The 22,729-nt window shown below is 40.5% G+C and overlaps 1 protein-coding gene across 5 annotated transcripts in view; it reads right to left on the bottom strand.

Annotated features, from left to right (window-relative positions):
- Positions 1 to 347: 347 nt before the first annotated feature.
- Positions 348 to 22,729, bottom strand: part of SYT1 (synaptotagmin 1) — a 558,476-nt gene continuing 536,094 nt past the window's right edge. For all 5 annotated transcript variants that reach the window (XM_058741937.1, XM_058741939.1, XM_058741938.1 and 2 more), the window contains 2 exons: positions 7,845 to 7,978; positions 348 to 3,432 (listed from right to left, as the gene is read on the bottom strand). In XM_058741937.1, coding sequence (XP_058597920.1) covers positions 3,226 to 3,432; positions 7,845 to 7,978 — 341 coding nt within the window. In that variant the 3' untranslated portion in view covers positions 348 to 3,225. The remainder of the gene's footprint in view (positions 3,433 to 7,844; positions 7,979 to 22,729) is intronic.

The raw sequence follows: 22,729 nt of genomic DNA on the forward strand, positions 1-22,729 counted from the left end.
GAATTTAAAAAATCTTATTTTCAGTCCCAGTTTGGAGAGGCTGTGTGACTTAAGCTGTAGAATGAAAACCCTAGAGGACACATTTTAAGCAAAGCAGAAAGCCTGAAAATGTGCCGGATGAATCGATCATAAACAGGAAGAGAGAAACACGTGTTGAGAAGGAGGAACGCTGGGACGTGACGGCCATGCCATCTGGGCATTGTTGTCCCTTCACCCATTCTATACTCGCAGGCATGACTCCGAGACAGGCATTCACTGTAGGCTTTTCTCAGCTGCCTCTGCTTCCAGCAGCCCCCAAAGTCCACAGGCCAGAGTCAAGTAAGGAGAAGAGTTGAAAGGCGGCAACATCAACAGGAAATAAAACATTTTTATTGAGTATCCATGTAATATGTTAAGTCATTTTTAACAACAATCAGAAAACTACTGTGGGGTCACTACACAAAGTGAAACAAAATTTAAACCACCTCATCAAAAATGAAGGTAAATACAGCTAAAGTAGTTGGCTCGCGGGCCACGAGCCATATGGCAGAAGAAAACACCCCAACATTTCTACAAGATACAGAGAAAACCCACACATAGAAACACTCAAGCAGGCAGTAAATATACACAAAGGCAACTAGGATCTTTCTAGAGCATCAGCTTCTAATACTTTACACAGCTTTGTCAGAAAGGTACATGTGGCATATCTGAGGATGAATCTTGGTCTCAAAGCAGGTTCGGTCACTGACTTGTGAAAGATGGCATAGTACCCACTAATTCTATGGTGACAGTCCCATGTCTGGCAGTGTTGCAAGAGAATGCATTAGTAGTACTTTAATGCAAGAAATAATGTATATCCGGCAGCTGAACCTGCTTGCTTTAAAGTGTTGTTTCAGTGTGAACAACTTAAAGCTGAATAGAGTGAAATTAAATGTCAGTTTCTGGTATGGAAGGGATTTTTTAAAGTCCATCAACTCCCTCTCTTTGGTGGGGTTTGGTCTTTTAAACTGGACAGATTCCCATTTGACTCTTCCGTTCAAACTGATATTTAATCTCACATCATGACATGTGCATCATCTATTACCTACGTTTGAAAAAAAGTATGGCCCATCCACAGAAGAGGGAGATGCTATTCTCCTTTGTCCTTTGTGTCTGTCCCAGTTCTAACGAGTTTGCTGTGACTGGGCAGAACGGCCAAGGGCTTGCCTCTTCTTTGATGGGAAAAGAAGAACGACGGGAATTCTACTTTTATCAGGACACAACCAGCCCCACGTGTGAAGCCTCCCATGAGCCCTTTTTGAATTCTCTGTAGGTTTTAAAAAACGTGGCATGGTATCCTAACGTCTGAACATGAGGCTCATGCTTGGTTTTCCTCCATCTTGTTTTGGTATTTGCGAAGACAAGCTTCCACTTCCAGGCACCACTGCTGTCGTGGCCTGGGAGTTACAGTGGGTCACAGGAGGGAGCGGCTGCAGCGTGAGCTAACGGGCTGCCTCTCCACGAACTGGTTGTCCACCATAGTGGGGGAAAGTATGGAATATTGCACAGTGCTTGACAAAATGCTGTGTGTTCCACCCCATTCTGTGTGTCTTTCTTGTCCTATGCATAGCTTTTCAGTTCTGAATTGGTCCTTTGTAATGAGAACTGTTTGTGCTACACACACCTTGGGCAGTGCAGTAGGAGGGAATGGCAGTATTGTTACAACATCACTACGGAATAAACTGAGTGCTGTCCACTGAGGAAACTACGTGTCTAAGCACACACGGCAGTCACAGTGCTACACAGAGCAGTCCTTGAAGACTCTTATGGAATGACTAGTAGCTTCGTAATAGTGCCATTTACTACATAATGACATTGGAAACAGTTAAAAACTCCTCCTAAGTCAAGCGTCTAGTATACATAAGAGGTTGCTTCAGTTTGCTGGAACTTGTTCTTGGTATTGTTTCACCTTTTTTGTTTTTAAAGGACAAATTAAAACTTATTTAAGTAAAAAGAGCATATAAAAAGATCACTAGCTGTCTGTTTTGGCTTAATTGAAGTGCATTCAGAACTATGGCTAATTGTTTTTTTTTTTTTTTTTTTTTCATCTTTTGATGGGATCACAATACTGTCTGTTTACCACAAAGTAATTTTGTGTAATAAGCACAGATTGCTGTGTTAAAAATATTCTGCATTCCTTCTAATATGGTTTTGTGTAATAAAATATTTTGTTACAAAGTCTAATGTGCAAACCTTTTGGAATTATTATAGGTATGAAATCTGGAACAGAATTCACCACAGGATGCACATTTTGTATAAAGGTGATAACGGAGAGCTACTTTTTTTTCTTTTTAAATCGTCAGGCAATAATTCAGAAATGCTGACTTCTCCCCTCAGCTCCTTCCCACCCACCCCATCCCCAGACAAATGCACACGCACACACGCATGCACACGCGCACACACACACACTCACGGAATGCCGTCATATTGTTACTCTGTATGCAGTAATATGAAGTCATTGGCTCCTGTTCAGTTGCTTCCTCGAATGTGAGAGTGAAGCCCTTGTTTCGGCTTTGTAGCTATGTACAGACAGATGCTATTCTGGTTTGTGGCTATGCTTCCTGGAGGTCAGTCTGGACGCTGCTCAGATCATACTAATTTGCCTGTGAAGAAATTCTACAAAATTGGATTCACCCAGCAAATATGTGGTGTAAGTGTATCTTGGTACTCAAATGATTCAATAGAAAGCTCAGGTTTAAGTTGTCCTTTAAGATGTCAGTTTCACTGTACGAGTGCCTTACAAGTTGATATTTTTGCTGGAATGCAGACAATACTATATTTACCATATAATATATTATCAGCTCTCCTATATCTCAGTCGATTTACATAATTTAAAATAGAACATCTTATTAAAAACATCTAGATATACACAGATTAGGAAACGCTTACAACATACAAATACACAAACTAGAAATAAATCTTTAGCATACTGGTATATACAACGGTGTGATACAATAAATAATTTCAGTCATGCTCTATCTACACATCATATTGCTTAAAAGAAGAGTGGATCTGGAGGGCAGTGGCATGACGAAGGGCTTAGGGGCTCTCTACGTTTAAATTTGTGCAAATTAAAACAGGATTTGAAGTACCACTGAATTGTCAGGAATGCATGGCTGGAAAAATGAAAGGACCCATATTACTGAGGTATTTACAGATACTGGCTAAAGAGCACTATGTGGGCAGATGCAGAAAGGCTTCTTTCCTTTACTTCTTGACCGCCAGCATGGCGTCAACTTCCTCCTCGACCTGCAGGGTGTGCCACTGGGCGATGGGGCGCCTGGGGTTGGCCAGCATGTCTGACCAGTGTCGCAGCTCCGCCCCGGTGCTATTGTAGCCCACAAAGACTTTGCCGATGGCATCGTTCTTGCCAATCTTGTCATAGTCCAAAACAGTTACCACCACTTGCACTTTCTGAAAGAGGATGCAGAATAAACATGAATCATCCAGCCCTGTAGATAAAGCCCTATTGCAAAGCTTCCTTCAGATCTCAGCAATTGGAGGTAAGAACTGATCTCAAAACACCAAACAAGACTGAAAATTACTTGAATACGAAAACCTGCGTCTGATCCGTATCTCGCCATCACTATATCATCATCAGCACCTTCTTCAGTGTCTTCAAAATACTGAAATGAATGCTAATTTTTGTTAGGTATTTGGCACAATTCTGAGTCTTTTACATGAACTACTCACTTCTCACAACAGATCCGATTGATACTGCCATTATTTAGGTAAGGTGATGTCATGCTCCCTGCCTGGGGTCATATAAGGAATGGGTGGTTTGTTCTCCACCGTCTGTGCTGTGCCCTTGGTGCCGTTGTTGTCTTTGTAAACTGTGTCCACCTCTGGGTTCATTCGTTTCAATCATCTCATCAGCAAGAGTTCTGGCGTTGGTATTCGGTACAATAGTCACATGATTATTGCGAGCATTAAATGTGATAATAGAGTGAAAGGCTTTAAAAAGTCACAACTAAAAATAAGTTTCCCATTGAAGCTTTTTCTCAATGAACATTACGGAGTGACTGTTGTGTATCCAGCACTGATCTCAAATGGAAATAACCTTTCAGGCCACACAAGATTTACTTCAGTGATTCCATTACATCGTGAGAGTTTATTTAATAACTTACGCTTTTGAACTGCCTGAATTGACGAAAGCAAACCCATGCCATTATGATATGAAAGACATACTTTTTCAAAGCACATTTTAGTTCTGCTTCCCAAGTAATGGATTTGCTTAGTCAAAATATGTGATGGCTCGACTCTAGAAACTGAGTGTAGAGTTAAAGGGCTTAGAATAAAGTAGAATGCATAGCATTTGATGGCCAGAGTTAAAAGGAACAGAAAATGTAATGATGGAAGCCAGGGCAGGATGGGGCTCCTGCTGAGTTATGGCCCTTTAGCGGACTCTGTGGTCTGAGCACCACCAATGAGCACATTGGTACATTATTGTACCAATGTGCTAAGGGGTGGCACCCATGTACAGCTTCACATCAGAGACAACGGCCGCTTTTGAAAATGGAATTTAGAATGTAAAATGCAACACACTGGCAATAAAGGAAACAAACTCCATCTTCCCTTGTGTGGCCTCGGACTGATTACCTTATCAAGGGAATCATCTATCCATTGGATGGTGTTGGGAACAGAATCAGTTTGGTTCTCAGAAAAGTTCTCACAACTTTGCCCAAGCAAATTCGTCAGGATGAAATCATACTGCAGGGAATGGGGGTGGGGTAGGAGCATTAGGGACGTCAGGCACCAAGGCAATGGGGTTTGTGGAGGTTGGAGTGAATGGCTGGAGTGGGCTTTGGCGATTTCACCTAGGAATGTACTGAGTAATAGCACTCAAGACAAAACATCCTTATGAAGGCCTTGGATTAATTTGTCCAGCTGCATAGGTAGTTTCTTTATACATTTTTAGGGGAGGGACTATAACATTTACATGTGCTTTTGAAAATCAGCATATTTTGCTCACAATATATTTCATAGGGATAGAGACAAATAGAAAGCAGATAATCTTGTAACCTGGGAAGAAAGGAAACCTAGACCCCTAGTTTGGTATGGAAAATGCTCAATTGTTTCTCTAGGAAAATGTGAAGACTAGAGCAAACTGCCAAGAAGCAGAGGAGGAGGGATGCAGTCAAAGATGTGCTCATTATTTCCATGCCTAATGTTGTCAGTGATGGGCTCAGGTTCTCTCTGTCCTGACAGAATGTTATCTCCTCTAAAATGCTGCCCCAGAAACCCAGCATATGTCTTGTTTGTAATGTGCTTCATTTTTAATATATTTGCATCTGCTGCAATTTATAGTTGAAGAAAAAACCCATTTATTTTTGTTAAAGGTGTAGAATTGTAGCTCCAAGAAAGTTTACAATAGGATTTTTCATCTCAATACCCTGCTTTATATTGTTTTGTAGAATAAAAACCCCAAAACTCCATGAGGTGTTAGTTTCCATAGGAATGAGTTCTTAGAACTCAAAAAAGGGTTCACTGAACAAATATTGCAAAATAAATTGGAGAAAATTGGATATTCTAGGGATTTGCCAGTGGGCCCAAAGCAGTAGCTTCACTGGTTCAGGCTGGTAAACAAGTGACTGGGGCCAGGGAATCAGTGTCCTCTGGATGTCATTTACTTATGTAACAACTGTTACAACTGTTGTTATGTAACTGTTTCAACAACTGTTGAAAGTAATTAATTTAAGTATGTGCAATTTGCATATGAGAACAGTTAGAGAAAGACCATGACCTGATGTGAGGATGGAGGGATTCCTGGTGATTTTTAAATAACTGCCCTATACAATACAGTAGTGACTGGCCACATATGGCTATTTAAATTATGAATAAGTTTCCTTTATCACACTGGTGGCTGAGGTGCTCATCACCCACTTGAGGCTGGTGACTACTGTATTGGACCCCACCAGTGATAAAACATGTCTGTCCTCACAGATACTTCTAGTAGAAGGCACTGATTTATATATTGTTTTAATCTTATTGTTAGATCCATTTTCTTTTTTTTTTTTTAATTTTTTTTAACGTTTATTCATTTTTGAGAGACAGACAGAGTGCGAGTGGGGGAGAGGCAAAGAGAGACAGGGAGACACAGAATCTGAAGCAGGCTCCAGGCTCCGAGCTGTCAGCACAGAGTCTGATGCGGGGCTCGAACTCACAAATTGTGAGATCGTGACCTGAGCCGAAGTCCGTTGCCCAACCACTGAGCCACCCAGGTGCCCCTGTTAGATCTATTTTCTAATAAAATGTTAATATGAAAAAAAAAGACAAAATTAACATCGTGAATAATAATGATGATGGCAACCATTTTGAATGTTCCTATGTGCTTGGTGCCCTTCCAAGTGCTTTTATATGCATAAGCTCCCTTGGATGTGGACTCTATTATTCCTGTTTTACACATGAGGAAATTCTAAGCCTCGGTTTCCTCATATATAAAATTGGGGTAATAACCTCTCTCATAAGGTTATTATAAAGATGCAATAAGGTTATGCATAAAGTGCTTAAATTAGGCACTACAATACATGTAGCTATGATATTAGTTTTCTTCATGGAATAAAGGTGTGATTTATTACATATATATGTGTATATATATATATATATATTCTAAATTATATTTTAGATTAAAAGTAAAAATATTCAGGGCACCTGGGTGGCTCAGTCAGTTAAGCCTCCAACTCTTGGTTTCAGCTTAGGTCATGATCTCACAGTTTGTGAGTTCAAACCCCGCACAGGGCTCTGCAGTGATGGGGCACAACTTGCTTGGGATTCTCTCTCTCTCCTCTCTCTTCCCCTCCTGTGCTCGCAGTCTGTCTGTCTCTCTCTTTCAAAATAAATAAATAAACTTAAAAAAGGAAAAATATGCAACTAAAGAATATTTGCTGATTTTTTACATTCTGGACGTTTAGACATTTCCATGTTGTAGTTTTGATGCCTACTCATTACAAGTTTCTATATGACTGACAAGATAGGCCCACATCAATTATTCAATAAAATGTAAAAATAGTGTTGCTTTAAGACATTTGACTCTCTGATATCCATTAAAGATTCCCAAGAAATAGCTGATATTTATTGGATGTGAACTTTGAATTTCAATAGTCTCACTATGGATATGAGGTAAGAAAACCTAAATATACTTAAAAATTGCTAAGTAATGAGATCATATACTATTGTGGCTACTTGCAGCATCCTGTTTTGAACATGTTATCCACAGGTTCCTTTAATAGAATACTCCTTATCATAACAATTATTATCTGGCAAGTGAAGGTTTTATCTTTACAAAAATGTCCATCCATTCCAACTCAGAAATAGGACGCTGAATTTAAACAAAATATGACTTAGTTATTTTTTCTATTGTAAATCACTCTTTAAAAATGAAAGATTAAAGATGCTGCATATTTAGCATCAACCAAAATATTTCTTTTATCTCTTTTTTTTTTTTTTTTTTTTTTTTGCTATAAAGCTGTGATAAGGACAATTACATATTATGGCTTGGCAATAAATAGTGAAAGCTCATTTTTCTCTTGGCCTTTTAACCTTTATGGATGCACTTTTTGAATTAGCAGAGTCATTCTGTTGATTTTTTTTTCCTATTTTATTTCTGCCAAACAGAATGCCAGCTGTTTTTAGCTGATGAATCAGCACATCCTGTGCTGTATATTTTATCATTTCCTTCTGGATGTAGCTTGATTATCAAATGTGTATGGGAATAAGAATGGCAATTCTAATGAAGGCATGAGCACTGATAATTCACAAGGTCTGTGTCTTTATGTGATCTGAAGAAATAAAATTGAATGGGAAGACAAAATTATGTTTGACATTACCTGGATTTGTTCAAAGGGTACCTCAAAGCTGAATGACTCATTGTAGTAGGGGTTAAGTGTGTTCTTTTTAATTGTTGTCTTTTTCTTCTTCAGCCTTTTGCCATTCTGCATCAGGTGAATCTTCACATAAGGATCTGAAAAACAGAAACAAAAACTTCAGGAGATCAGAGATATGTTTTTAGATTATAGTTTAGCTTATTAAAAATCTCAAGTATTCCCAACAAGAAAATCATTGTATAGTAAATATTTGATATTGAAAAAAAAATAAACATTCTCTATTGAAAGATTTTAAGTAACCTATTCTCCAGGTTTATTTCCATGATATCTCAATATTTATAGGTGGATTTAGGGGACAAGAGCTGTAGTATGCCAATAAAGCATCTTTGGGAAAAAAAGAAAGTCTTAACATGTAACATTCGCCAACGTCCATGGTAGAAATACTCTCAGCATGGCTAATTGCAAGCTACTAAGTAGTTTAACAACTAGCTTACTAAATCCCTGAAATATTAACAATTGGCTCTTTGAGCTGGCAAAGTACTGGTTGCAGCATACTACTGCTTGGGAATAGAACTCTTGACAGAGAAAGGACAAAGGAGCCATTTCATTCATTCATTTATTCATTTACTCAATATTAGTTACGCCCTATGGAGATGGGAGTGAACAAAACAGATCATTGCTGTTTTCATGATGGAACTTCAAACTTGTGGGGGAAACAGGAGGCTTATAAAGAAGTGAAATACATATGAAAGAGTTAACAAGAGTGCTCTGGAAATAAAGAGAATAGAGATATGATTGAGAATACCAGGGATAGTATGGTGAGTCTAAGGTAGCAACAGAATTCTTATATTTTGATTGCTCAGGTAAGGCCTCTCTGTGGAGGTAACATTTAATTTTTTTTAACGTTTATTTATTTTTGAGAGTGGGAGACCAAGCAAGCACAAGTGGGGGAGGGGCAGAGAGAGGGAGACACAGAATCCCAAGCAGGCTCCAGCTCTGAGCTGCGTCGGCACAGAGCCCGACGCGGGGCTCGGACCCATGAACCGGGAGGGAGATCATGACCTGAGCCGAAGTTGGACACTCAACTGACTGAGCCACCCAGGCGCCCCCAAATCTCAGTTTAAGTGTTAGGGGCGCTCAGAGCCTGGAGCCTGCTTGGGATTCTGTGTCTCCCTCTCTCTGCCCCTCCCCCGCTTGCGCTCTCTCTCTCTCTCAAAAATAAACATTAAAAAATGTTTTAAAAAATAAGCTGAGATTTGAAGGTTAAAGGGAGAGAAGAGGCCACCTCCGTGTGTGTGTGTGTGTGTGTGTGTGTGTGTGTGTGTGTGTGTGTGTATGATGCCTAAGTGTAGTGATGGGTAGGGTGTGGGTGGAGAGGGAGGGAGAGAAAGAGAGAGAGCCATCTATTGATTCAGGACTTGTGCCCAATCATCCCCAGGTAGAGAATAAGCCAGTACACACAGAAGTAATGAGAAGAGGAGCAGGATTCCCTTATCATTTTCCCCAGAGTCTCATTAGGTAAAGGTAAAGTAATAAGCAAATCACTGGAGGGATAAGACGATTCCCATTTACAGTTCTCATTACTAATGGATGAAGGACATACATTCAGGTTACTAAGAACCAACATCCAAGTTTGATAGTAAAATCTCTCTACTGTTTTCTTAAATATTTTTCCAGTTCATATGTAATACATATTCATTATGGAACAAAATTCAGAACCCAATGATAAACAAAAAGAAGAAAAAAATTAAAATCATCCACATTTTTACTCCCCTAAAACAATCAGTGCTAAGCCTTCTAAAATATCTCCCCACCACCCTTTGCCCCCGCCTTTCGGTATCTGTGGAGATTTGAGTGAAACTTTACAGATTATCTAGTTTAATGCCCATATATTTTTAGATAACAACCTTTTTTGGTCTGCAGTTTTTTCAGCACAATAAAATTATGGTTTATTATTGGACAACAGTGTTTATACATACATCAAACAGGCCCAAACCACAGAAACTTCAGACAAAAAAAAAAAAAAAAAAAAGACACCTTTTATCTTTGACCTCTTTAACCGTCTCATACAAACAGCTGTTTAAAGTACAGCTAAGTACATACACAAAAAAATGTTACTGGAGTAAGATTTTGTGTGTGTGTGTGTGTGTGTGTGTGTGTGCGCGGGCGCGCGTGTTTTACAAGTTTTTTTTTTACTCTCCTTTGAGATGTAATGAACATGGTCACACCACAAGTAGGACAGAGACTGCTCCCAAGACTAGCTTGTTCATCCAAGATTAAAAACGACTGACCCCAACAATATGAGCAAAAATATAAAATGTAAATAAAGATTATAAACACATTTTCCTTTCTAAAGTATGTTTAAGAAAAAGCAGCGCCTGGGAAATTCTGGCCATCCTTTCCTGCTGCAGATTCAGGTTGTGGTTTGGATTGTGTGGGGGGACCACGTGTCACTGTGGGGGCGCTGCCAGTGGGTGGGAAGGACTTTCGTTTTGAAGGTGACCACGTTTAGATTCTGAGACTGGGCGTGGAGGATGAATGGTCATGGCGGCCTTTTTGCTTGTTTTAAAGTTCAGCTTTTCCTGTTATGGTGTCTGGTCATCCTCGTCAGCTTTCTGCTTCTTGGTGTCAACATCATCTCTCTCCCCATCTTCAATTTTTTTTTTTTTTTTTTTTTTTTTTTTTTAATGTTTAAGAGACAGAGCATGAACGGGGGAAGGTCAGAGAGAGAGGGAGACACAGAATCCGAAGCAGGCTCCAGGCTCTGAGCTGTCAGCACACAGCCCGACGCGGGGCTCGAACTCACGGACCGTGAGATCATGACCTGAGCCAAAGTCAGTCGCTCAACCGACTGAGCCACCCAGGCGCCCCATCTCTCCCCGTCTTCAGTTGCCTGTTTGCCTGGAGCCGCCTCAGCCTCCTCATCTTCGTCTCTATCCTCTTCCTTACCATCGTCTTCCTCTTCCTCCTCCTCTTGTCTTCTGCCTTTTCTCCATCTACCTTATTGAAGGCCTCCGGCTCCCCATTTTCTTCATTCTCCGCCTTCCCAGCAGCAGGCGCATCTCTTCCATCCTCCGCCTTCACCTCGAGGCGGTGATCTGGCGGCAGGTGATCTTGCGCAGCAGGTCTGTGCGGCGGCGCCCCTGGTCCCACGCAGCGGGTCCCAAACAACGCGAGAGTTGGAGACGCTGGCATTAGTGCGGCAGCAGGCTGTGTCTGCGGTGGCTGCGTGAGCCGGCCAGACCCGTGGGCCGTGTGAAGACGACTTTTCTAGCGGGGCCAGTGGGGCCAGAACAAGATGCTTTCATCTTCCTCCTCCTGTCCCCCAGTAGAACGGAACTCCCGAAGGACAGAACTTTTGGGTATTCTCTCAGTATTTACTAAACGGTGCCTGGCGCTATTCGATTTTTGCTGAATGAATAAGTGGGATTTACATAGGCCTTGTGATCTGGATCTTCGTACTCTTAGTGTGGTCACCTCCCATTGTCCTAAATGCCTACGTTACTTGGATATGTGTGGCTTGGGGTGTTTGGTTTTGGTTTGAGTGCTACATCCACTCAAGCGGTTTGTAATGAAGATTTTTCATCATAATGAAGAATATATATACATATATATCTATATATATCATATGTATATGTAAATTTTTATTAAAAATTTTTTTAATGTTTATTTTTGAGACACAGACAGAGAGTGGGGGAGGGGCAGAGAGAGGGAGACACAGAATCCCAAGCAGGCTCCAGGCTCTGAGCTGTCAGCACAGAGCCGGATGTGGGGCTCAAACCCACGAGCTGTGAGATCATGACCTGAGCTGAAGTCAGCTGCTTAACAAACTGAGCCACCCAGGCACCCCTATTTCATTTTAAGTAGGTTTCACGCAGAGCCCAATGCAGGGCTTGAATTCAGATCAAGAGTTGGGTGCTTAACAGACTGAGCTATCCAGGTGCTCCATAATGAAGAATCTCATTAAAAAACACACCTAGAGATGAGGACCCAACTCCCTCAACTAAATAGCTGGTTAATTAAACGGTCTAGTGCAAATACTTGTAAATGAAGGAGGAGGCTTTTTTTTTTTCACTGATAATCCATCTTGCTGTTCACAGCCAATATGGATTTTTGGTTTAGACACCTTGTGTGGTTTTGAAGTTCCCTGGTTCCTCCACCCAAAGCCCCTTTACATTTACAGAGATGGTCAAGTCTCCAGTTGCTTTTTGGCACTGACTAAATACCCAAACGCTAAATACCCATAAATCAGTGTTTATGCCTCTTAATGTTCGTGTGTTGAAACTCTATCAACCCAACTAAGGTATAGCTTTTCTCAGGAGATGCTCAATGACTATGTATTTACTCATTTAGCACAGTACATGACAAGAAAATTCCTCTGCATCTGCCGTTTGAGTAAGCAAATTAAAAACGCAACAAGATAATTTCAGATTCAGAGACAAGTTCTCGTGTGATGTGATTAGTGCCTTAGGGAGAACAAGGTAATTTGGAAAGGGTGCTCAGCAGAGTCCTCATTGTGGAGGGCAGGTTTGAGCTGAGAATCAAATGACAGGAAGGAACAAGTCACTTGACGGAGTGTGGTGGAAGCTTGCATCAGCCAGCAGGAACAGAAACACAAAGGCTCCGAGGTGCACATCCTTCTGCATGTTTGTGGAACAAGAAGAAAGCAAGGGGGAGAGAGGTAGCTGGGAGGTCAGAGAGGTCACTGCTGACCTGTCACTTTCCTAAGCAGAAGCTGCCAATTCTGACAGTGATTCAGATATATTCCATAATGTCATGATACTTACAAGGAAGGGCAGAGGGCTAGAAGTGGAACAGGTTTGGGGCCGCCATCAGTGGGTAGAATTAGCCTTTGCCTGTGCAGATCAATCCTGATACAGGTACCAAAGCAACTTACTTTGCGGACAGAATTTCCATCTTAATCGAAATCAAGGCTGGCAGTAACTCAGAGGTCTTATCTCCACCCCCGCACCATCCCGTCCAGCTTATTGAGATGTAATTGACACATGACACCGTGTAAGTTTAAGATGTGCAATGTGACGATTTCATATACTTACGTGTTTTGAAGTGATCACCACAATAAGGTTAGTTAACGCATCTGTCACCTCACATAATTACGATATCTTTATTTTTTGTAGTGAGAACATTTAAATTCTACTCTCTTTAGAATTTTTCAGCTATACAATACAGCATTGCCAGCTGTAGTTACCATGCTGTATACTAGATCTCCAGAACTTACTCATCTTATAAATTTGTAGCCTTTGACCAACATGTCCTCATTTCCCTCACCCTGTAGCTTGGCAACCACCATTCCACTCTCTGTTTCCTATAGGTTTTGATTAAAAAAAAAAAATAGGTTCCATATATAAGTGAGGTAATGCAGGATTTGTCTTGCTGTCTGACTTTTTTCAGTTAGCATAATGCCCTCAAGGTCCATCAATGTGGTTGCAAATGGCAGGATTTCCTTCTTTTTTTATGGCTAAATAATTTTATATATTTATATTTATAATATTTTTATTTTAGGATATTATTTAGAATAATGTTAATAATACTTAGAATTAATGGGGTGCCTGGGTGGCTCAGTTGGTTGAGCATCCAACTCTTGGTTTCAGCTCAAGTCATGATCCCAGGGTTGTGGGCCCCGCATTGGGCTCTGTGCTGAGCATGGAGCCTGCTTAAGATTCTGTCTCCCCACGTTCCTTCTCTGCATGTGGGTTCTCTCTCTCTCTCAATCTCTCTTTCTCTCAAAAAAAAAATAATTAGAATTGGTAATATTTAAAACATTTTCTTTATATAAATGTATATATTGTATATATTCATGCTATATCTTCTTTATCTATTCATCCATCAGTGGACACTTAGGTTGTTTCCACATCTTGGCTATTGTGAACAATGTTGCGGTGAATGTGGGTATGTAGGTTTTTCTTTGAGACAGTGATATCATTTTCCTCAAGTGTATGTCCAGAAATGGGATTGCTGGATCTTATGGTAGTTCAATTTTTAATTTTTTAAGGAATCTCCATGCTATTTCCATAGTGGCTGTACCAGTTTCCATTCCCACCAACAGGGCACAAAGGTTCCCTTTTCTCCACATCCTAGCGAGCACTTATTATCTTTTATCTTTTTGGTAATAGCGTTTCTAAGAGGTTTGAGGTGATCTCTCAGTATGGCTTTGATTTGCATCTCCCTGATGATTAATAAAGTTGAGCATCTTTTCACGGACCTGTTGGCCATTTGCATGTCTTCTCTTGAAAAACGTTCATTTATGTTCTGTGTCCATTTCTAATCAGATAATTATTATTTTGCTATTAAGATGTATGAGTTCCTTAAATATTTTGGATATTAGCCCTTATCTAATATATAGTTTGCAAATATTTTCTCACGTTCCATAGGTTGTTAGAGATCTTCTTTATCACCTTTTGTGCCTGGATAAATCTTGACTAAGTCTGATGCCTTATGTATTCAAGGTGGACACGTTTGATGATCTTCTTGGTTCAGCCATGTGAAGTCTTCGATTGCAGCTCCATTTTCTCCAGTCTTCTCCATTGCCATTCACTCCTTGATTGGCTTGATTTCTTAAGTGTCCTCTGATTCTTTCATCGCACGAAAATCCTGTCCTGAATTCTGGTCCCTTTGGAGATGGCCCTAATCTCTTGATTAACTCATTAGTCACTTCTGGGATCTAGACCTTGCTCCTGTTTCCCTAACTATGAATGAGTCTTCTAAAGGGAAGGTCATGAGTCACCTAACTATGAGTCACACCCATACTTTAAGGATGCACATATTTTTTTGCAGTAAGGATCACCTGTCCTGCAGAGTAGGACTGTTTATAATTAAATTTGTTCTGTTTTAGGGGCTGTTCCACAAAGCAAATCCTTGTGATTCGGAGTTTCTTGGTGGCTTAGAAGTTCTGGTCATTACACAACAGGACATGGTTTTATGGAAATGATAAAATAGGCTGCAAGGAGATTCACTGCTGTTGCTATTGCTTTTTTTGAGTACAACTGCTGGACACCATGTGTGACATCCAAATGTCCATTAGGTTTTTGTAAACATGGAAATGGCATGGAAAAATATGCAAGCTACAAAACTGGGCTACTGTCCTCAGGGACTTCATATCTCTGTGGCTGCACCGCTTTATTCTGTCCCCCAAAACAAGCACTCATGGAACTCATGACCATCTTTCACCAATAATGCAAACCTTCCTTCGACACCGTTTAGATAATCCCTGTTACTACTGAAACACATGCAGGACTTGGGACACTTCACTTGTTTAATTTATCTTTGAAAAACTGGTAGGGCCTCTTTACTTTTCTAACTTTGGTAGAAAGGAAAGTCTCTTATGTCGATTTAGTCTCTAATAATATGTGACTGTCAGCTTGCAGTTCTGGAAAATGATAGACTGGGATCAGAAAGAAGGTTTTTCATTCGTAATAATAAACTGCAGGTACAATGAGTGCAGATTCATCACCTCGTTTTGGATAATTTGGAAGTCTGTCATTTGATTTTGTTATCGGTGTGGCATTGCTACCCTTCACTCGCCACTTGTCAGGCTTTCTTTTCATCAGAAGTCAGCCTAACTGAACTCTATCTCTTTTCTGTCATAATAGCTGTTACAACTTAGAGGTTTTTCAGGACACTGTAATGAAATCACTTTCAAACTTTTACATGTTGACAAGTTTTTTTAATATACGAAACTGGGGTTTTATTTTGTTAAAATTCACCCATTATGATAGGCAGGCCTAATAGCTCCTTCAAAAGATGGCCACATCCTGATCCTCAGAGTCTGGGAACATTTACCTCAGATGGCAAAAGGGACTTGGCAAATGTGGTTAATGCTAAGGATCTTGAGATGAGAAGATTATCCTAGATTATCTAGGAGGGCCCAATCTAATCACACGAGTCCTTAAAAGCAGAGAACCTTTCCTGGTTGTGGTCAGAAAGAGATTCAAGGGTCAGAGGTGTGTGACATAGCTCGCTTTGCAGATGGAGGAGGGGTCATAAGCTATGGAATGCAGGTGGCCTCTAGAAGCTGGAAAAGGCCAGGAAATGGGTTCTTGCCTGGAACCTCCAGAAAGGAATGCAACCCTACTGACATTTTGGGTTTATCCCAGTGAGGTCTGTGTCAGGCCTGTAACTTATAAAATTATAAGATAATAACCATATGTCACTTTTTAAATGAAGTTTGTTGTGGTTTATCATGGCAGCGGTAAAAGACTAACACAACAACCAAAGTTGTAGAGAGGATTCTATTGTTTATCTAGGAAGGTTTGAGGATGAGACTCAAATTTAAATAGGTCTAAGAAGTGATCTCTTGGGGGAAAATTCATATTTTTTCCAAGCACCTAAAAAGGATTACTCTGTTGTTCAAAGCAAAAGCCTTCAAAAAAGTTTAAGTCTTTTTCATTAAAAAAAAAAAAAAAAAAAAAAAAAAGGTTAACCTAGAGCATATAATCAGAAGATTGCTTATTTAGGTACGACTGTTTTAGAATCCATGGTAAATTTGGTTGAAAATGGATGAAATACTAGCTGAGAATGATTTTTAAAGTAAGATACATCACAAAGTTTAATATGATAATTTTCATTTATGTTTGTAAAGCACTTTAAGATTATGCATATATATTTAAAAATTATATCATCTCCTTTAAGCCTTACAACAATCCCAGTAAAGAGACTGGGGCTCCTGAAGGCTGATTTTTTTGCCCCCTGAGAACTCAAACCAGGGTCTTCCAACTTAGAATGTGCTGCTTTGTGATGTGTTGGAGAGATAATTCAGTGTCATGTTTACAGGTACAAACTCTGGAGCCAGACTGACTTGAATCTTGGCCTTGCTACTGGCTGTATGGTCTTGGACAAGTTATTTAGCCTCTTGGTGTCATATTTTGTTCAATTTGAAGTGGTGGGAATGATGGTACCTGGTTCATAGAGTTGTGAACATTAAATTGAGTCTCTGTGTGGAAAGTGCTTCAACTATGTGCCCAACGCCTCTTAATTCTTATTATAGTTTTGTGGAAGGGCTGACATCTACGTCAGTATTTAGGTGTCAGACTCTTTGCCAGCCTTGCTAACTTGGTGTCGGACCATCACCCTACTTGCTGCAGAAGTAAGCCGAGCTGCCCCACGTGCCAGATTTATTTCTCGAAGGAAGCATACCCACTCTGAGCAACTGGTCTATTAGAATTTAATCACATGTGTGAAGAAAGCACAAGGAGAGTTTCTTTCACGACCACCTCTATGAGGTGGTTTTGAGGTGTGAGATGGGGGAACTAATACAACATCCCGTGCAGTTTCCTCCTACTCCTGAAGTCAATAGATCAAATTACACAGAGCGGAAAAGTGAAACTTGAGAGTTGTCAGTGGAAACTATTTATGGAGGTTCTAGGATAGTGTGAGTCAAAACTGTGATTTATGGAGCTTTCTTTCCAGGTAGTGAGGTCAGCTAATGTCGATACACTTGGGCATATGAAGTATCTTAACTTTCCTTATGCTGCTGAAAATGAGGAAATAGGGAAAAGAAAGCCCGCAGCTTTGAGATTCGTTGCTCTTGTTGGGGACAGAGTAATACTTACAGGTATTACCCGGGGGGGGGGGGGGGCGGAATCTACACCTCCTCCGGTAGTTTTTCTGTTAACTCCTTTCTACCATGGGAGAATTTTATAGTCCTATTTCTTCTTTCTGATTTCCACCGAGACTTAGAACTCCTTCTTTCCTTTTTTCGATCTGTCCTATCCAGAGTGAGGGATAGGAAATCCTTGTGTTAAACCTACAATGATACAGTCTGCTAAGTTGTTTATTGAACCTCACCACCAAGACAGTGGAGACTTGGAAGCACTGACTCCACTGTATGAAAGGTGGGCAGAGCATCCCAGGATGGTCTCAGTAGCCATTATCAGGGTATGGATCTTCTTTGATTGGTTTTGTGATCATTTTGTCCTTTCCAGCTCATGAACAACTCTGAATTTGCAGCTCTGCCAGTGGGGCAGCCACTTCTGAATAATTCATTGGGTCAACAGCCTATGGCCTGGTGCCAATCTTTTTCTTCTTTTTGTCCCTATTTGGGCATTAATTTTGAGTGCAAGACTATTTACATTAATTGGTAGGAGTCCTTCAGGCGTTGCATCCCACCCTACTCACCTCCGTCTGCTACACCCTGGATATACTGAATCTCCCATCCTTTTCTGGTCAAGGAGTTAAGAAAGATGATGATGACGACACATAAATGCCCCTGTTTTACTGCTGTTCCAACTACTGTCCTTCTCTACCATCCACCATACTGTACCAGGGCTTGGTTGCTTTGATGAATTTATCTATTGAGGGGGTAGAAATGGGCAGGTTGGGTATGGCAATCAAAAGGAAACCCCAGAGGCACCTGGGTGGCTCAGTCGGTTAAACGTCCAACTTCAGCTCAGGTCATGATCTCACAGTCTGTGAGTTCCAGCCCCATGTCGGGCTCTGTGCTGACAGATCAGAGATTCTGTGTCTCCTCTCTCTCTCTCTCTCTGCCCCTCCCCTGCTCATGCTCTGTCTCTCAAAAGTTAATAAACGTTAAAAAAATTTTTTACAAAGGAAACCCTAGAAGTTCTTTCTCTTGCAGATAATTCTCAATACCAACTTAGTTGACATTGTTAAGGCACTTTTTATGGACTAAGTGCCATATGAGGATACAATGAGAAGAGAGTTGTAAACTAGGAAATGAGCCCCCACCAAGAACTTGGCCATGCTTGACCCTATTCTCAGACTTCCAGCCTCCAAAACTGTGAGAAATAAATGTTTGCTGTTTCAGCGACCCAACCTATGGTATTCTGACTTGGTACCCTTTCTGTTTCAGCAGTTTGAGCAGACTAAGATAGCATACTTCCCATTAAACTTTCCCCTGTTCCCGCTGTTTTTCCTCTCTGAGCATGAGCTGATCCTTCTTTTTTTCCCTCTTTTCTTTCCATTTACCCCCAAGACTTTTGAGAACATATTTTATGAGTTTAATCACATTTGATATTATTGTAACACACATTAAATAGGATTTTTCTCTAGACGGCTCATCTCAGACATCCTACAGTGCAATCTTATGCTTCCAGTATTTTTGCTACCTCTTTTTAAGCGAGGTTTCTGGCCACAGATTCTGGCACTGGAATGCAATGTCTTCACCAACACTGGTGTCACTGGCATAGTTTTAGCATGTAGAGGTATGTTCCCCCAAAAGGATATAGAGTAGTCTTGGAGGAAGACTTTGGAAACAAGTATAAAATTCCACAAGTGGCTTTCTTTCAGTTATGAGGACACGGTGGACAAGCTTTGCAGAAATGTTAATTGCAGCCTATATGCTGTACTATACGGCCATAACCACCTCAGCTCTTCTCTTATCCTTCAGACAGACACCTGCTGGGCTCATTACCTTCCCTCTAAGCCTGTTCTTGTACTGTGATTCCAGACTCGTGGACCAAAAAGTTAGAGAATTTGTGGCTGTCTCTGATTCCTTTTTCTCTACTCTGTATGAACAGTTAGTCACCATATCCTGCCAATTTACCTCACATTGTCTCTCTGTTTGGTTCCCTTTTTCCAATTTGTTATCACATCTCAAGATCAGAAATCCAATGTCTCTTGTAATCTTGCCCTGATTTTCACACTATTCATATAATTGTTAAAAGTATATTTGATCACACCATTCCCCTGTTAAAAATCTTTCATGGCTTGGCAACTAAAAAAATCCAAACTCTGTCATGACCTTCACAGCCCCATCCTAACTTATTATTTCCAAAAACTCTATGCTGTACTCATGGTCAATACTCACTATTCCTCACAGAGAATTTAAAATGCCATGTCTTTGAACTGGCTGTCCTTTAGCCTGAAATGCCCTTTCTTTCTCTTCCCATCTTAAATTTGGTTTAAAAATCACCTCTTCCCTGAAGATTTTACTGATGATTTTCTCGGTCAGAACCTTCAGACAAACCTTTCTCTGCCCTGCGGCATTTTCTTTTGTAGTTTTGCAAAATACTAATTTCTTTCTTTTCCAGTATCGGAGAACTTCTGTGGTAAGTGAATAACACGAAAACAGTATTCTTGTGGGAAAATGTGTTTTGAATTCAGAACTGTTGGCTTCAAGACGCACATTGGGGAGACGTGTAACACAGGAGCTCCTTCCATTACTATTCTGTACTCCACTTCAACACCCTGGCGCATCGTCACCCCCTTCTTCCCTTAGGCAGTCCTAATGTCAAATTATGCCAACTTCATGGAAATATAATTGTAAAACAGCTGGCTGTAAGCAATGATCCTTTTGTGTGAGATATCAAAGAGCCACTGAAGGCTTTTTGTATTTACAATGAGAACTAGAGAGCAGCAGTTCAAAGCCAGATAATGCAAGATGCCTGCAGTTTTCATTTGGAAAATTTTGTGTAATTATACTCTCTTCTTTCCTAACTACCACAGTGACCATGGGCCCTTGTGACTATGGCCTTTCCATTTTAGCCAAAGACTTCTCTTAATAAGAAGTAGTCTCATTTCAGCTGTTTTGTTCAATCCCTCCGAACCAGTACCTGGCTTCTGAGTAACTTGGAGCATTATTCCTTTTATCCTTTTTTTCTCTGGATAATCACCAAATTTCAACTTAGATATTGGCTGAGGAAAGTAATGCTTGTATCACTTAGGGTTCTGAATTTAAAGTGACTTAAAACCCATTTCAAACTGGTGTAAATTGTAAAGGTAACTTATTGACTTATGTGATGGAAAAGTCCAGAAGTAGGGCTGGGTGGCAAAGATTGTTAATTGTCCCCTAAAATCCATTTCCCCTTACTTGTTAGCAATAGAATTCCTGAAGTTTTACCTGGGCACCAGCTCATCCAGTTGGAAATATTTCTCCCAAACTCTCTTGCAACTCAGTATGACCAAATACCTGACTTCTGGCTATTGGAAGTAAATAGATGTGGTGAGTGTAAACTCCACAGCGTATCCTTAAGATGGTGGTTCTCAATGGGGGGCTGTTTTATCCCTCAGATATTTGGAAATGTCTGGAGACATTTTTGATGGCCATAATTTGGAGGTGAGGTGATACGGGCATTGAGTGGGTAGAGGCCGGGGATTTTATTACACATTCTATAACGTATAGGACAGCCCTCAACAGTAAAGAATTATCAGTTCCCAGATGTCAGTAGAGCTAAAGTTGATAAGCTGTGCCTTAATATAAGCTTCACATCCTCCATTCTTCCATTCTTTTTCTTGCAATTGAAACACGGATGTGATGGGAGGGCAGTGAAGCAGCTTTTACCTTGCAACGTGAAAACAATACTCTAGGGGGACAGAACGGCAAGTGAGGAAGATCCTGAATTCCTAAAAGAGCCACAGCCCCAGAACTGCCTACCAGTGTTGGCCATTCACCCACATATGCACATGTGGAAGGTAAAGAATTTCAAACAAAAATTCTATGTTTTTGAGCCACTGTATTGTGGAGTCTTTTTGTTACAGCCTGTTCCCTATCTAACAGATTCAATAATATCAGCAAGATCCTGGGTTGCCTATATCACTATCCTGTTTTTGGTGAAGTTATCCTCAGATTCCACATGGTGGCCTCCCCAAGACATCCTGGGCTCTTCTCGTAAGGATGTGAATGACTTTACTAGCTATTAAGTCTCACATCGTCGCACTATACCATCCGAGGGAAAAGAGAGTCTACATCAGAATTCCCAGGAAAAGTCCAACCTCACTCATCTAACAAAGATGAAATGTCTACTCTGTTAATCCCCGTGGCAAAGAGAATGTGATGGGCTATGTTGGCTTAGTCCTGTGTCACGTATCCATCCCCAAACCAATCAGGAGGGCCAGAAGTCCTTTCCTTGAGTTGGGGGTAGGCTCAACTCTATTCTCAGCACAATGCTAAAAATGGAAGAATATGGTGGTTCCTCAGACAGGAATTAGAAGGCTCTTACCAAAAGAGTGGGAAGTAGAAGTTGGGAGGCGACCAACCAATGATTGTTCAACCTAGGATCTCTAGGATCCCATCTCTGTCTAAATTTGGAAGTGTGCCTACCCTTCTTTGTAGAGAGACATTTCCTTCCCACTTGAGGTCAAATTCCTAGGAATGAGCCATGGAGCACTTGTGCAAGTGGTCCAGCTATAACAGAGACAGCAGAGTTAAACCGTGCAGAATTAGGAGAGTTTCTTTGCCAACTGCAGCTTTTCCTTGTACGCTTATTGAGTAAGCCTATTTTATCGGTAAGCCAATCATTTAATAGTATACGAATAATTAAATAGTAATAGGGTTCACAGAGCAATTTCCGTCAGTGGCAGTTACTTGAGGGGGTTTTTATAAGTAATTTGCAAGTACTTAGAGAAGACTACACTGAGGAGCTTATGTGCCTTCTAGTTTAAAATGCTCCCTGTAATGTTATGTAAGGATGTAGAATTAAAAATATATTCTGGGAAAATTTTCTATGTGCGCACACAATTTAAAAATGAATTTACATTAGTTAAGTGCAGTGTTTGCTAGACGAAAACAACATTAGATAAGTGACTGCCACAGAGGAAATCAGCTTCATTTTCATGAGACAGACCATAAAATAGCATAGGCTGATTAGTTCATTAATGGTGGCAAAGTGCTTTGAGGAGACAAAAACATAAATGCAAAACTCTATTATATTGTGAATTAAATGGAAAAAAATTTTGGTCATGATGGAGGAAGCCACTGAATCCCAGCCAGCATTTCTAACATTGCCAAATGGATGTACACGACTGCCAGCCTCTTGATTAAAAATATAGGTGTGTGTGCACCAAAAGTGGGGAATGAGGGTACAATGAAGATAGATTTCACCGATGTGGCATGTATATGGACATGTAAAAGAGCAGAGTGAGGGTTTGAGCTCTGCATTTAGTAGAGGAAGGAGTATATTGTATTTGCAAAA

The sequence above is a fragment of the Neofelis nebulosa genome, chromosome 8, assembly GCF_028018385.1.
Source record: "Neofelis nebulosa isolate mNeoNeb1 chromosome 8, mNeoNeb1.pri, whole genome shotgun sequence".
Lineage (NCBI taxonomy): Eukaryota > Metazoa > Chordata > Mammalia > Carnivora > Felidae > Neofelis > Neofelis nebulosa.